Source organism: Bipolaris zeicola (genome assembly GCF_000523435.1).
Source record: "Bipolaris zeicola 26-R-13 unplaced genomic scaffold scaffold_128, whole genome shotgun sequence".
Lineage (NCBI taxonomy): Eukaryota > Fungi > Ascomycota > Dothideomycetes > Pleosporales > Pleosporaceae > Bipolaris > Bipolaris zeicola.
In genome coordinates this window covers 1-15146 of record NW_006912177.1, presented here as the reverse complement: position 1 = coordinate 15146, position 15146 = coordinate 1, and the positions used below count along the sequence as shown (strand labels likewise).

Below are 15146 nucleotides of genomic sequence, written 5' to 3'. Positions count from 1 at the left end.
CGTGTTGAGGCTCTTGGTGTTAATGTCGCGATCTTCCGCCTCTAGAAAGAGTGTCTTCGCTTGCTGCAGTGTCGAGCTGGCAGCTTGTTGTCGGTCGACAGCGTATCCGAATGGCCACAGCCCAGCGCCTCCCACCCATTCTCGTTTCCAGTATTTGTTTTCCTTGATCCAATCTGAGAAACTCCTCATGTTTTTGTAGTTCTTGCTGTCTGGTAGATAATTCTGAATATGTTGTGCCTTAAGCAAATCGTATTCTGGCTCGCAAATGCTCTGAAAAAGGAGATTACAGAATTTGCAAAAAGTGCGATTTTTTAGGATGCTGGAGAGGCTCATATAGAATATAAGCGCATCCTGTGCTGGACTGATGCGGTCTGTTCCCTCACCATCCTCCTCGTCATTGCCTGGTAGGCACTCCGCGAATGGTATCTTCTTGCAGGCTGTGCAGAGATTTTCCGTCTGCAAACTAGCCTCATGCTTCAACACATTCAGTGCATCAGAAAAGCCCGATGCGAACCTTTGGGCACCGCGCCGCATACTCGAAGCTTGTGTCGAAACAAAACCCATATCATACTTCTTGTCTTCGCCTTCTCCCTTTATTGATGCCATAGAGTCATCATCTTCGTAGTCCACAGAAGAGCCGTTTGACGTACGGCCGGCTGGAAACGGATCGTTTGAAGCCATGCTGAAATCGTTAAATGCGTTAATCGTGCGCTGAGAAGATCAAAGAAGAGATTCATATTACCTGTTCTTGTAGAACTTCTCCTTTGACCATGTTTTTAACATCCAATGGAGTGTGGGGGCGAGACCATCAGACACCAGAAATCAGGCATCAGGCATCAGGCGTAAGGCTGTGGCTCGGCGGCCGTGAGATTCAAGGCTATTCTCGAGTGGCACAAGCCCACACAGCCTTCTCTGCTCTGGACCTATAGAAACTTTACGTTAAAGTGCAACAATCTGAATTCTCCGTCGATGATTGTCCTTTGATGAGGATCTCGATGGCATCAGATCGGCAGTCTGATTCTGCAGTTCAGAAGAAGGCATAGATTAAAGCAAACTGTCTAACATGAATGACCAAGCGTTACGATAAGGCACGATGGCGTAGCTAGCAAGGCTGAGCGATGGATCCTTGAACGAAGAGGGGAGATTCCCCATGGCTTACACGATACCCAAGTATACGCATTAGAGGCTATGAGCAGTCCATATGCTTATGAGCCAGGGAGCATTCGAGCCGAGAACACGCCCCGGTTTGGAGCTGTCTGCATGAGGCTATCATGACGCTCATCTTATTGGTGGCGGTACGCCTCTTTCGTAATAGTAAGAGAGTGATCAGTACTCAGGCTATATTCTTGAGTTAGAGGTGTATGTACACAGTAAGAATAGCGTGTTCCGTCCGCGGGGTAGTGTCAAGTTAGGTTAGGTTATCGATACCATCACGTGAACTCTTTTGAATAAGTATCGAGCCAAGTCCGGAAACCTTCAACTCGTCCAAATATATACAACTTAGTTTCAGTATTCTGGAATAGTCATTGGCCCTACGAACGCAAGGGGTCGGTTTGGAGAAAAGGGTGAGCAGACAAAGAGATAACCCTGGAGTAAGCAAGACTTGCAGATATCGATGAAATTGCTGTATAAATGCCCTTGACATGCATCGTGAGGACATGAGGAAAGTCGAGGTGATATGCATATATTATTACTTCTAGTGGTATTACAGTATTTGAAGTAGTCTCCGCAGGCTTTGACTACCCAGCCAAGCCTGGCCTAGAGATATTACATCGTCTCAAATGCTTATTTATTAGGTGCGACATGAACGAAGCCTCAAGTTCTTGCCTTTCTTCGGCCTACATCGCCCATACCTCTTGACTTGTTGCTGCGGTTCATTGGCTCTCGTCACACCAAACCTGGGGGGCGACGCAGGCGCTCCACCCACTGGCTGGCTTGTGGCAGGAAGCCTCCTCGGTGGCACCAAAGAAGTAGGCAAAAGTCTTCGCCTAAGACTACCACGCCCTGCCTCGACAAAGGTTTGCTCCCACTCTGCAGTCGTAGGGTCACACACGTTCGGGTCTTGTGTCTGTGGGAGACACAATTGGTATGTTTTGGTGACGCCGCAGATGGTCGCTGGGACAGGTTCGCATCGCTGGACACGGGGAAATGCACAGCCTCCAGTGGGTAAGCAGTAGTCGATGGTGAAGCTCTGTGCAGGCGTCCCTACGTTCTGCGGACCACCCGACTCATCGAGGTTCTCATCGTCTATTGAAGCATCAGGCTGGGCGACGCTGAGACTAAGTGGAGCTGGTGCGGCTGGCGCAGGTCCTGGCGCAGTCTTGTTTGAGTTCGAAAAGCCCGTGGAGCCTGAGACACACTTTGAAGTGTCGTCAAAGGTGGCTGTGACAGCATCAGACCACAAGCGGGTGTAGTTGAACGCATTTGCTAGGGTATAGAAGATGCGGCAATCGGCGGGTTCGTATTTGAATTGGAGCGGCTCTGTATCGTTGGGTCGGACCTGGTCCCTGAGGTTGATGCCAAGGGCTGCTGTGAAGACACCAGAATCTCGGAAGCCATCATCGGAGAGCTGAGGAACCGTGGCCAATGTTGCGTTATCAACATTGAACTCAGGAATAGAGATGAGTCCGAGGTCATAGTCGATTTGGTCGGCGGAGTGAATCGCGGCGCCACGATTTCCTAAAGCAATGTGCGTCAGTGGTGATATAGCGGCACGTTTTAGCACTCTTGAACATACCTCCTACAGCTTGCATAGGACCGGTGGCTGGAAGTCCACCTACTGCAATGGTTCGAACGCCGACCTGCTTGAACATCTCGACTAGAAGAGCGCATGTGGATGAACAAGCTCCATCTGTCAACTAGTACTTGTTAGCCTTCGTAATTGACCATGAGTCGTAATACTTACTACAACAATATTCTCAGCCGCGAATGGTGGCGTCGTGTACCCCAGGGGATTGTCAGGAGAATAACCCAATGGCACCCAGCCTTCGAATAAAGCTGAACTGAACTCGGAGTTCGAAAGATTGTAACGCTCCTAAGCTCTGTTAGATATACCTATTGCATAAGACTTGGCTGGCAACATACTGTGAGCGAGAAGGAATCGCCCTTTTCCTGCACAGGTCCTGTGTATTCAGCCCAGCTAGTGAAGTTTTGGCCCGTTGCAGCGTTGAGTCTGGGAGTAATCACCCATTCAGCAGCCAGAAGGTACTCATAGTCAGGATCGCTAGGATTAAGACTATCGAAGTACGATGTGTATGCTCCGCCTATAATGCCCCCGAGATGATGATTTCGGCGCCTGCTTCCTGCAAAAGGATCCGCGTTCGGAAAAAATCTCTTGAAGGTGCTAAAGGCAAGTTCCACAGTACCACCGGTGTTCTGTTGAAGGTCTATCACAACTCTCTTCAAGCCTTGTTGGGTTGTATTGCCGATGAAGGCTGATACAGCACCGCTGAAGTCCTCGATCGAGTCGGAGTATTGTGAAAACGAAGGGATGCTGAGTGTCGCAGCATCAACCTGTGGTAGGAAGTAGCCGGAAACAACACCATCGGTGCGAACTGCGAGACCCTCTTGTCGAACATCAGGATTGGGATATGCTCCGTTGGATTTGGTAAACCAAGACTGCTCAGGTGTAGGCACAACAACAGGTTCAGTCGTGTTCTCGGCATCTTGACCGGGATCATATGCTGCGTTGTAAAAGCTTCCGCTCGAGTCATATGAGGCGGGCAAGAAGTTCAGAACGAAGTAGTTGTAGAGATCTCCGCCAGTCGTGAGTGGACCTGTCTTGTACGGCTCATTCCAGAGCGCAAGCCAGTAATCAAGGTATTCGGTCCCATTCTCCATGACCAACTCAATCTCGTCTCCTGGATAGAAGCGTACGCCACTGTCCCAGATACCACCGGATCCCTGAATGGCCAGGGCAGGTGTGTAAAACACTTGGTTCCAGTCGGCGTTTGGTTCTATACCACCAACGGCATTGATGCTCGCCAATTTTGTGACGTACTCGACAGCATCCATGTCATTGATTTTAGCAATTGAAGAAGGCGTCCAACCTTCGTCTCGGCTTCTTACTAGGTCGTCTGTGAGGTAAAGCTTCGGTAGACTTGCGTCGTCCGGTGAGGCAGCGGTGATAGAATACGGCGCGAGGAAGGAGAAAGCCGCCATAATGCCGCCTCTCAGATACAGGTGGCCATCATGAGCGCTGTCCAGCAAATGCTGTACGTCAACCTCAAATTCATATTGGTTCTTGTAGACTTCCGCCGTAATATTGTTCTGAATTTGTATCAATCCTGACAGGATATCCACAGCGGGCTGCTGATATCCAGCTGGAGGTTCCCGGAGATATGCGAGAGTGCTTTGAAATTGCACAGTGTCGTTGATGTACGTGATGAAGCGAGTGGCAACAGCAGGGTTGAAAGGTACACTGGTCAGACAAAGGTATGCATCGGATGCATAGTGATAAGCGTATCCCTCATTAACGTTGTCGATGATATAGCCGCAAGCACTTGCTTCTGGGTTTTCGGTATCTTCTTGGCGGACACGAATCTTGTTGTAAGGACTGTCGGACGTCGATATGGATAGTGCATCTGAGAGATGTACACTACTCAACACGGCTACCGAGAGGGCTGATGTTCGGAACAGCATCTCGAAGATGGCGATGGCAAGTCGTCTGGGACGGAATCGTCAAGTTCATTGCGGGAAATGGGGTCACAGTACTTAAGGCTGCATGTTCGCCCAAATAGGAATGTTGCCCAGAACATTGAAGAAGCCACCTGCAGGGGGATATGCCATGGAGAAATTATATTTGGGGCGGTTAGGCAGCTGGGCGCACTGCCTGGGAGGTCGCTTTGTGACGGGGCGTACCAACCATCGCCCAAATGGTCATGTAGCACCCACTAGGCCGATGCAAACTACGGTGATACAAGCCCATCGGTATGCGCAAATTTGCTCCAAGCTCCTTATACGACCGGTCAGTCTTCGCCGTCAGCTTGATACCTGCCTCAAAAGGTGAAGTTGGCCCCCACAATCAGCCCCGAACATGGCCCCCAAACTTGGCCCCCAAACTAGGCCCCCAAGTTGATTTTAACGGGGGCCCCGCAACGCCAACTACACCATCTACGGGAAATCGAGATTATGCGGTCAGCCTGGTTGAGGCTGAACATCACTTGACCTACCACGACTCGGTCCCACTGATTGCGAGAGGGACATGTGCATTTACACAACAGATTTTAGGTTCTCGAGACGCAGCATTGTCAAGGTCAATACGGCCCGACCAGTGGAGCTTCACTCGTCGAAACAGCATGTTCCCTATTGGGCAGACCACAAGTGAAGATGATGGCGACGCCTTTGCGCGAGACATGGTCGTTCACACAGCGATCCAAGAGTCTTCTCCTATCACGTCCGACATCTACGAACAACTATTTGATAGTATACTTGCAAGCGAGCTCTTTACCGAGTGGCTACAATGTAAAGATCATTGGCAACTCCATGTTATTGGCGGGCCGGGGTCTGGAAAGGTCAGTCTCTGTCTAGAGCACTGACGAAGATGCTCATGGCATAGTCAGACAACGTTCGCAGCACTAGTAGCCAAACGCTTGAGGGAAATCATATCAGCGTCAGAAGAGCAGACCTTCCAGCTTGCCAACATCTTCATCAACCATCGCAACAGAATTGAGAATGAACTCGCCTTTTTAGAGGATCTCTTGGATAGCATATACAACCAAGTGTCGCCCCCTAGCTGCGATGTCGATCCTGCGACGGTTTTAGTGTACAGCGCATACAAGGAATTACTACGCACAGGGCAGAGAGCTTCGAAAAGGATTGATTCCATTGCACAAGCACTCCGCTTAAGGACTGCAGAGTTGGCCAGAAAGGGAGACGTGGTACTTATCATCGACCATCTAGATCAGTGCAGTCCAGCACTACGGGAACTGGTACAGCATCACTTCGATGCATTGCAAGACAAGGGACTGAAGATACTTGTCACGTCACGATTACCCAGGCACGAACCAGCAATGATCATTTGGTGCGATTATCACCCGCAAGACTCACCCCTCACGGTTTTTTGGCGCTGCTCTAAATGCCAGCAAAAGGATATTTGCATTGATTGCAAGAGGGAAGATACTCCTTGTGAGCAGTGGTAAGTACAGTCCGGCCTGGAAAATACGCAGATGAAATACGAGCCATGGCAATAACACTATCTAACTCCATAATCAGCGATTCGGTAGGCACTTGGAAGGCCCCAGAGTATTACACTCTGACACTCAATGGCATGTCCGACGATGCCATGGCAGAGTACATAGCATGGGATCTCGAAAGAGAGCATGGCGATCTCGGATTCATGACCTTGGAGGATCTATCGGAACCTCCGTTATCGTCATTCGGGCTCGCCTTTAGAAATACTATGCAAGGTAACAAAGGTCATGAGTGGATAAAAAAAATCGCGCGTTATGTTGACGGAAGCATTCTGCAGGCGAAGCTTGCCGTTGACAGAATTCACAACCTGCCTTTCCCCGAGGCCCTTGACCTCATGCCAAAACGTATACCGAGAAATGTTCAAGCTCATTTCAACACCGCGATCAAAACGATTAAGCAGCAATCGGGGGCCGACAGCTCTTCGGTAGCTCTCAAGACTATCGCAGCAGTGGGTCGGAAAGGAGATGCGGTTCGAGGTTTGCCCCTGTCTCGCCTTGCTAACCTACTGCGAGAGCGAACTCGCAATCCACGCATGAATATAATGCCATCTCGCAGTCCAGAAGATGTGCTGGAGTCCGCAAACGGATACCTCATCATCATTGCCCCGCCATTCCTCGGTCAAGAATCCACCATTGCAGCGTATCACCGCCTTTTCTGGTTGTTCGTAAACGATGAATACAACGAAGACTTGATTTGGGCGTATGCACAATTGCCGATGTCCAAGGTTCCTAGGTCCCATACATTTCAGTCACCGTTAGCTCGGCCTTTGTCAACTTTTCAGTCGTCGATACCAAGCTCCAGGCGCGAGTCATCAGATTCTTTCAAAGGGCTAGGATTGGTCTTTTCTGCTTCGCCAATGATTTCACCGCCGGAAGAGACGGGGTTGGACTTTCAGTAGACAGAATAGAGTTGTTCAAAGTTGTGAGCTACTGCAGATACAAAATTCTTCATGCCAGCTGATCAGGTGGTAATTGTGATATATGATCTTCTATCTCACTCTATGTAAAAGTTCTTGCAAGGAGTTGTGTCCGTCTCCAATATCGAGCCTGGTAGGCTGCTGCTCGTTGTCAGAAGGCTTTGCCAAGTCTTGTAGCTCAGATGGCGAATGTCAAGGACACCGGTCCGCCGAAAGCACCAAGGCTCATTTGCTTCTTGTAATAAGAGACCATGACCTTCAAACCAAACTTCCTCTTCTGCTTCTTCCGGCATGGTATCTGTTTCGACCTTGTTGGAGCGTTCCGTCAATGCAATCACAACAAATATCGCGTCGAGGTCGTCCAAACTCGGGATGATATCGGGAAACACGTCGATCTTATCGGTCTCGTCGAATGCGTGAGGAATCTTCAAATACCATGCGCGGGGTTGCGTTTGGCTCAGATGGCCTGCGTGTAGAAAGCCTTGCATCGCAATTTTATTACTTTTCAAGGTTGGCTCTTTCTCTCGCCTTTCATCAGGCGACGTCTGCGAATTTTGCTGTGCATTGGATTGTTGCGTTCCTTGCCTTGAACTGGGTATGCGAGGCGTGTGTTCCATTCGTAGCGGCGATGAAGTCCTTGTCCTAAACAGGGGGCGAGGCGTTTGAGCAGCGTCTGAAGATCCACGTACGTCTGGGTGCGAGCTCGCACGTGCCGTCGAACTTGAATGACGCCGTCTCTCGATTGACAAGTCTAATTCTCTTGTCATATCGCTAGCGCTTCCTGAACTTCTTGCCGGCATTCTTGGTCGAATTCCTTGCTCACCAACGTCAAACCAGATCCTATCGCCAGCGTGATCTTGAATAATGTAGCTTCTTTGCCACCAATCCGATCTGTTCGGGCTCAATATAGTCCCTTGCATAGAAGTCCAAGACCAGGTTGGGTTTACGCTCAGCTCCGGAGGCCGTTTGCTGGTTGTGCAGTCTACAACTCTCCAAGCCAACTGCTCCTCAAGAGCTCCCTCCCACATTCCAGCAACGTACTCTTCGCTTTGCATTTCTCGAAGCCGTTTTACCACGCCCCAAATTGCCATACGTTTGTCGGTCTGATTAGTGAGATCAAGGCCCGTATATTCTCTGACTGTTGCTCTCCATAGGTCATCGAGCGAGTCGTCATTGACCCCAGAAAGCAGTGTCGTACCCCTTGTACTCTCCTGTAGACGCCCACGCCAATGGCGATCCCGTGCCGACTGCTGGTCTAAAGGCAAAGGTAACCCAGCCGGAAGAGTTTCGCAAGCGCTCATCTCGGTACAATCCCAGAAGATTTGATGTTTGCTGAAATGCAAGATCCTAGGCGCAAGCATACGCTCTGAAGACTGTTAGATAAGCGTTCAGAGTTTCTCAGAGACACTGACCTTGATAAACCCAACCGCGTTTGTACAATGGCTTCTCGAGAAGGCCTTGATCCCACAGATCGCCACGTACAACTACCCACCGTTGCTTACCCAGGATATGAGACGCATCATTGGGGTCCAGAGTAGCTGGTATGACGTCCCGTGCCTCTCTTTGCCGAAAGAGGCCTCCAGCACCGTTCTCCGAATCGGCAGCAGCGATGTTGCAGAATGAGTTTCTGTACACTTGTTCCATCCGAGAGCCTTCATGCTTCCAGTCGGCAGCATCTCCTTGCTATACAATCGTCAGCACGGCCTATCAGGAAGAATAACAATACTACCATGATGCAGACTGAATCAAGTAGGGCAATGTCAGCTTCCACTATCCTTTTGGCGTTATAATGAGAGCTTACGAGAATCAATCCAAATGTAGTCAACTTCGAGGAACCACGCCACCTCAATGGCCTGCTTAAAAGTGTTTGACAATTTACGCCACGGCAAACCGACAAGCATGAACTCTTCAAGAGTACTAGAGTTCAGAGTCACCAACGGATCTTTTCCCCAACAGTGACTTAGGGTGACGTAAGGTCCCTTGACATTGTTAAGCTTGGTGTTAACTACCCGCAGCCGATCCCCTGTACGGTGGCCGCCGATGTGTAGTAGTCGTGTGGGAATGAACTTGCTCGCCGAGCCAGCGCGCTTAGGACAGTATTTGTGTCCAATACCACAAGCCCTAATCCAGTCCTTGATCTGCTGGCCACCATTGAACGCAGGATTTGTGCTCGTACCAAGCTCAGCGGCAGACAATAAACCATCAACTTCTTCTTCGAGGAAACAGTAGAAAACTCGTTCCGGTATTCCAAAGGTTCGTGGCTTTCCCTCGTGATTCTCGTTATTCTCATCATTGAGTTGCCTCGGTACAATTCGAAATGTGATTGCTACTTCGTGTTTGGTCTCTCGGGAACGTCCCAAGCTACGAATACTCCATCGGTGTAAAGATACGACCGAGCCCTGGCCTGGCTGTAGTTTGTCAACTCTTGCGACGTCCTCATGCAGAAATCGCTTTAAGCTGGTGTTTTGGTGTTCATGTTTGTGCAGGAGCGAGCGATGCATTAGAACGTCTTCATGCAGAAGACTACAGAAGGTGCAGCCTCGGCGAGCAGAGCTCGTAAGGGACGATGCGCTTGGGTGGTGATAACCCCATGACTTCTTCGCCCCCAAAACGTTCACGTAGCAGAAGTCGCAGAAACCAGTTTTGTGTGCCATTCTCGGAACCCACCATTCAGACCAAATGAAGAGTTATGGCGATGCGCGAAAGTCGCGGAGAGAACGAGCTCCCGTCTAGGATCACCAGCAGGTACCGGTAGTAGGTAAGCGACTGAGAGCCTTGCCGACGTAGCTCCGGTTGGAGTAGGGTTGCAATCGGTCCATCTCAGGTGTTCAAATACATATTTTAAGGTCAGCTTTTAATCTAAAATGAGTAGTGCGTCTTCCGCGGCTTTGACTACCCAGACGAGTGCAGTCGGCCCCCACGCTAAGCGCTCGCTGGCTCGGTTTCAACAGACGCCACCAACACGCTAAGTAGTGCGACGTTATGTCGTGATTTGTGCGAGTATGTCGGGTAAGCATGCAAAAGACAGTAAACAATGCACTGTTAGTAGGTATACACTGCCTTCCATGCTTAGCTTAAATTGCTGTATTAGTCTATAATGATCTTAAACACTTTCTTACATACAACTACAGGACCTTCAAAACAAGTTTACCCGCCTGCTCTGCCTCGAAGCAATCATCTAACTTCGAATTTGTACTTTGCGCTGGTTATTTATCAGTGAAATTTCACTAATTACCTAGCTGGTGGAACTTACTAGTTGATGGAACGCATCGTGACTTTAGTAATGAGGGTCTGGTATCCATAATCCTCAAGTATGGAGGAGTCGTCATAACATCGATCTTACGAGTGCGTCGCACCTCAAGGGCATTTTTGCCAAGGTATCGCTGTGAACGAAAGCTACAATGAAGGCGGACAGAATTTTAGCGGATGCTTGACTTTCAGAGTATTTCCATGTTACATAGTCGAACACAAGAAATTACGCACCTCCAACTAATGTTGGCCTGCACAACATTCTGAATGCCATCAATGTACCGGCGGACCTCACCATCGATATCTGCACCCCAACTGGGCAGATTATGGATAGCTTGATCCCATTGAATGTAACGCTGCTCGAGCAGGGAACCCAATATATCGAAAGCTTCTTGCGCTGAGTACCCGGCTAGTCGGCATGCAGCGGTCATATTGAAAGGACACCCCTCGCCCTATGCATTTGAGATATCAGTGGAGTGTCTTAATGACTTATACATGTATCTTCAGGCCAAAATTACCTCTTCTTTGCGGTACGAGAGTATGTCGTTAGATCTGGTGCGCGTACGATTAGTGTCATAGAATGACATAGAAGAATAATTGAAGTGGCGTACAGAATAACGAAGTCAGCACCGAGGCACTCTAGTGTTTGAATCACGGGGTGATCAAAGACCTCATCTGGAAGCACAATCTCATGCGCGTACTCAACGAGATGGTAGAGTGGCGCGACGCCAACCGATAGCTGCCGTGTCGATAGCATCTCCTCTAGGGACGGGATGTGATTGGTGGTGAAGTGCCCGACGTGGTGCGCTACACCTAGCGTGTAGTGCTGCATAGCACGAACAAATCGTCTCTGGGTACCGTAGGAGGAGCCTTTTTTGAACCGTTTGTAAATGTCGTCATGTGCCTTCACGATAGGGAGCTTGTATCCGACGAAGGGACTGCCCATCATGTTGGCCATGAGGCTATCGAGAACATGCTCGGATGTTGAAAGGTCGGTCCTCAGCTCGCCTGAGTCGAATACTGTGATATTATCCACCGTCAGTGAGAAAAGAGGTCATGCCTGAAACACACCAAATTTTTATCGGTGTTGGAATGAAAGCTCACAGTCGTCGAATGGAAAGACCCAATTTCCCCAGTCGCATAAAGTTTTCAGCCTGTCTGGAGGCGCGTCGGGTGCGGCGATGGAGATGAAAAACGAGAAATCGCAGGCGCTGACCTTTTCGCTCATACTAGGAGCGAAGTCGCATGTTCTGATCAATGCGGTTAGGGCGCAATGTTGGATCTAGGTATCTGACAACGGAAACTACTGACTTTGCAAGCCATCGCTCCGACTCCAGTTTAGCAGCTTGGTACCCCTTATTATATCTGGGTTCTTGGGTCAAGAAGCACTTAAATAGGTCAGGGATGGTAACGACAGTTCTCTCCTCCATAGCTGCGGCCATGAAATGAAATGATGTAGTGTGATAGCAATAAATGGGGGTTTGCCCTAAAGCTAGGACAATGAATGAATGGAGAGTCGAGTGAGAGGCACAAGTCAAGATAAAACTGACATGGAAAGAGACAATTGTATAAAGCAGCTAGCTTGGGTCAATAGCTAAATCGATCTGACCGGCAATGTGCAACACGGGAAAGAAACCCTTGAATGACGTCCTAAGACGCTGTCCACGAGTCGAGTGGGTCTTAAACGTGGCGCCTCGTCGTTAAAGATACTACAGTGGTAGCAAGAACAAAGATTGCGGTATAAGCGGCACAGCCCACACTAGCCCGTCACGGAGAAATAAGTAGCACCCTGAATTGTGGAAACCTGATAGGATCAGCAGCGTATCCCGCAAGAGAGTTAACGAGCAACGAGTCTAATTTCCCATTAGTGTTCTACCTCAGTGTAAGCACTTATGCATGATGATCTTGAACTGTACAACAAAGTGGAAAACTCACGTAATACCCAAGCTTTCACGTGTCAACTAGTAAAATTGGTGTGTGGATCTATATAAACGTAGTCTCGGATAGGGATGACTTTTGGCCAAGAAGGGGTACCTAGTCAAACCAAGATATGGACAAGATATTTTAGAAGCACTAAGAAGCAGTCCCTTCGCCCGAAAGACGGCACACTCTCAAAGGGGGATAGTGCGGTGAGAGGGGGCCATTTTTCGTGTGGAGGGGTGGAAGCCTTAATTCTTGGCGAAATTATCAGGAAACCCGATGCATACGTACTACTCGCGTCTCGTATCTAGAAAATTGGGGTCCAATTGGTATCTTCAATCGGAGCCAGCACAAAATGTCAATCTCACTGCCTAGTTTCCCTCACAAATCTTCCAAGTTCGCTTCCGAATCCCAGCCCTTCCCCTTGAATGCTAGTGTGCATTTATGCGTAGCGCATTCAAAAGGGTAATAGTTGTATATACTACTAAGAACACACAAACATCAGCTTCAAAGCTTCTGGTACAATTATTCAACCGCACTCGGGAGAGACATGGCCAGCCATAAATACTCCAAGGCTACGGCAGAGGACATTCGAACCGTTGGAAATTATTCTTTTTACTGGACAAAGGAACACGTTTCTAAGGAAAAAACTGACCCCCTTCGCTTCGAGCACGATGAGCTGAGTGCCACCACTGTCAACATCATCCAAAAGATCCACCAGCGCGAGCAGGAAGCCCGCAAGCAACGGGGGGAACCGACAGAAAGACTCGACATGTTCGCGACACTCAAAGCCAACCGGCATCATGATGAGACACTCGGGGAATTCTGGAAACAGGTCAACACAGTGCCCGATTGGGTCAACTGGGAGCAAGTTGAACGCGGGCAGCGCTTTTTCTATCGTTACGCATTAGGGAACATCATTGGCTTCGCGCTCCAGGGATTTGTTGGCGAGAATTCGGCTTCAACAAGTGTGGTTGAGGTGTTGCTGCGAACAGGCGGCTTCAGTACGCGATCGTTACGGAGGCGGCTATTGGAGACGTTCCAGCTCGTGCTCGAGGTGACACATTCATTGGACTTTATTAAACCCGGGGGTAAAGGTCACGAGACTACCATACGTGTGCGTTTGTTGCACGCGATGGTCCAACAACGTATGCTACGTGTGGCTGAGGTCAAAGGTCCCTCTTACTATGACACCAGCATCCACGGTCCACCCATGAACACGCTTGACTCGATCCATGCCCTCGCCACTTTCAGTTGTAACCACGCTTGGCAGCAGTTACCTCATATGGGCATCTGCCCACCTCAACAAGAGGTCGACGACTACATTGCGCTTTGGAGATATGTCGGTCACGTCATCGGCACCCCAACCGACTTCTTTGCAACAACATCTCAAGCCAAGGCTATCATGGAGTCTCTGAGCTATAACGAGCTACACATTACGCCATCATCACTCGTCGTTGGACACAACTTCGTTGAGGCCCTCAAAGACCTTCCACCCGTCAACATATCAGCTGGCTTTATCGAAGCCGGCAGCCGCCGCCTCAACGGAGATGATATCTGTGATCAGCTGGGCATGGGCCGCCCAGGCTGGTATCCTTACGCTTGTTTCAAAGGTCACTGCTGGCTTGTAGTTGCCCTTGCGACTGCCCAGCGCTGTATTCCATCGTTTGAGGCTTGGTCTATCCAGTTTTGCCGCGAGGTCTTGCATAACGCCATTATCCACTCCAAGTATGGCCTCAAGGGTGGCTCTTTGCTCGATTTCAAGTACGTTCCGAATGGTCAAATCACAGGGTGTGAGAAGAACGATCGCCTCGATGGTGATCAGATGTGGTTTTATGAACGCCCACTTGAGCTACTCTACTTTATCATTTTCTGTGGTGGATGTCTCTCCATGATTGGCAGCGCAATCACCGCGGCCTGGCTTTTGCGGGGGTTTTTGCCCTATAGTGTGGCTCTTCTCGGCATGAAATAAGATAAGTGAGCGATGGTGAACCAAAGATAAAGCCTATAATAGATGCTTAATTATATAGCTTCAACTATATTACGGACACTACTATTTACCTATTTGACAGCAGCTACTGCCTATACATTGTATAATACTTATTAGCTGTTACGAACTGACCTAAGTACTGCAAGCTAGTGCCTAGAGTGGGAGTACTCTAGCAAATGGGTACCCCCCCCCTCCCTCAACCTAGAGGTATGGTAGAGTTATTGTAGTGGTCGTACAGGCCGCGGGTAGAGGTAGGGGTATACCCTATCCCTTGTACGTGAAAACTCCAAGTTTTAGTATTAGGAGGTTTATATCGTTCCCGTTCGAGACTACTCTTGATGGATACTCCACTACCAATGCGAAGCAGGTGTCTACCTGCATATTGTAGGTGCATCTCCATAGGCATTACAAACAGCGCCTATGTTATTGCCAGAACACTATGACGTTGGTTAGTTTTCTTTCTCTCAAGAGTAAACAAAACTAACACTGCCTGTGGCGCAGGGAAAATGGAAAATCCTATCAGGGCCTCTAGTGACTCCACACCCCCCGAGATGGTCGCAGATCTATAAAATAGTTAGATGATATTTGCTTGGTTTAGCCGAAAGTACTTACTCCTAGGCAGCCCCCAATAGCCTTGGAACAGCCAACACGCTCTCTGCTTTTTAACATAGGAGCGACTGCACTACCTCGTGTTATAATAGAGGGCATGGCCAGAGCTAGCGATGCTAAAGAATAAACGACTGCAATCGAAAATTTTATATTGTGAGATAAAAATGATTTTGGATAACGTAAAGCACCACCGAGCCGGACACTTTTTCTTGGCATCGCGAACATCACTTGCAAAGTAATATGTCCTAACCACGTGAAGAGATATTAACT

At 49.1% G+C, this 15146-nt stretch overlaps 5 protein-coding genes across 5 annotated transcripts; 2 read left to right on the top strand and 3 right to left on the bottom strand.

Moving 5' to 3' along the window:
• Positions 1-1792: 1792 nt before the first annotated feature.
• COCCADRAFT_101431 (uncharacterized protein) lies at positions 1793-4641 on the bottom strand (the record flags this gene model as incomplete). The annotated part of the gene is made up of 4 exons (XM_007716136.1): positions 1793-2679; positions 2738-2858; positions 2906-3034; positions 3085-4641. 4 exons carry the CDS (start codon positions 4639-4641, stop codon positions 1793-1795), a joined length of 2694 nt encoding a protein of 897 aa, XP_007714326.1.
• A 656-nt stretch (positions 4642-5297) lies between these two features.
• Positions 5298-7090, top strand: COCCADRAFT_101455 (uncharacterized protein; the record flags this gene model as incomplete). The annotated part of the gene is made up of 3 exons (XM_007716135.1): positions 5298-5513; positions 5562-6136; positions 6214-7090. 3 exons carry the CDS (start codon positions 5298-5300, stop codon positions 7088-7090), a joined length of 1668 nt encoding a protein of 555 aa, XP_007714325.1.
• A 95-nt stretch (positions 7091-7185) lies between these two features.
• Positions 7186-9762, bottom strand: COCCADRAFT_101423 (uncharacterized protein; the record flags this gene model as incomplete). The annotated part of the gene is made up of 4 exons (XM_007716134.1): positions 7186-8474; positions 8521-8791; positions 8838-8848; positions 8910-9762. The coding sequence occupies 4 exons, from the start codon at positions 9760-9762 to the stop codon at positions 7186-7188; spliced, it is 2424 nt and encodes an 807-aa protein (XP_007714324.1).
• A 573-nt stretch (positions 9763-10335) lies between these two features.
• Positions 10336-11787, bottom strand: COCCADRAFT_101451 (uncharacterized protein; the record flags this gene model as incomplete). The annotated part of the gene is made up of 6 exons (XM_007716133.1): positions 10336-10504; positions 10592-10809; positions 10876-10909; positions 10969-11377; positions 11462-11607; positions 11669-11787. 6 exons carry the CDS (start codon positions 11785-11787, stop codon positions 10336-10338), a joined length of 1095 nt encoding a protein of 364 aa, XP_007714323.1.
• A 1040-nt stretch (positions 11788-12827) lies between these two features.
• COCCADRAFT_101438 (uncharacterized protein) lies at positions 12828-14249 on the top strand (the record flags this gene model as incomplete). Its single annotated transcript, XM_007716132.1, has 1 exon — positions 12828-14249. One exon carries the CDS (start codon positions 12828-12830, stop codon positions 14247-14249), a length of 1422 nt encoding a protein of 473 aa, XP_007714322.1.
• Positions 14250-15146: the final 897 nt, after the last annotated feature.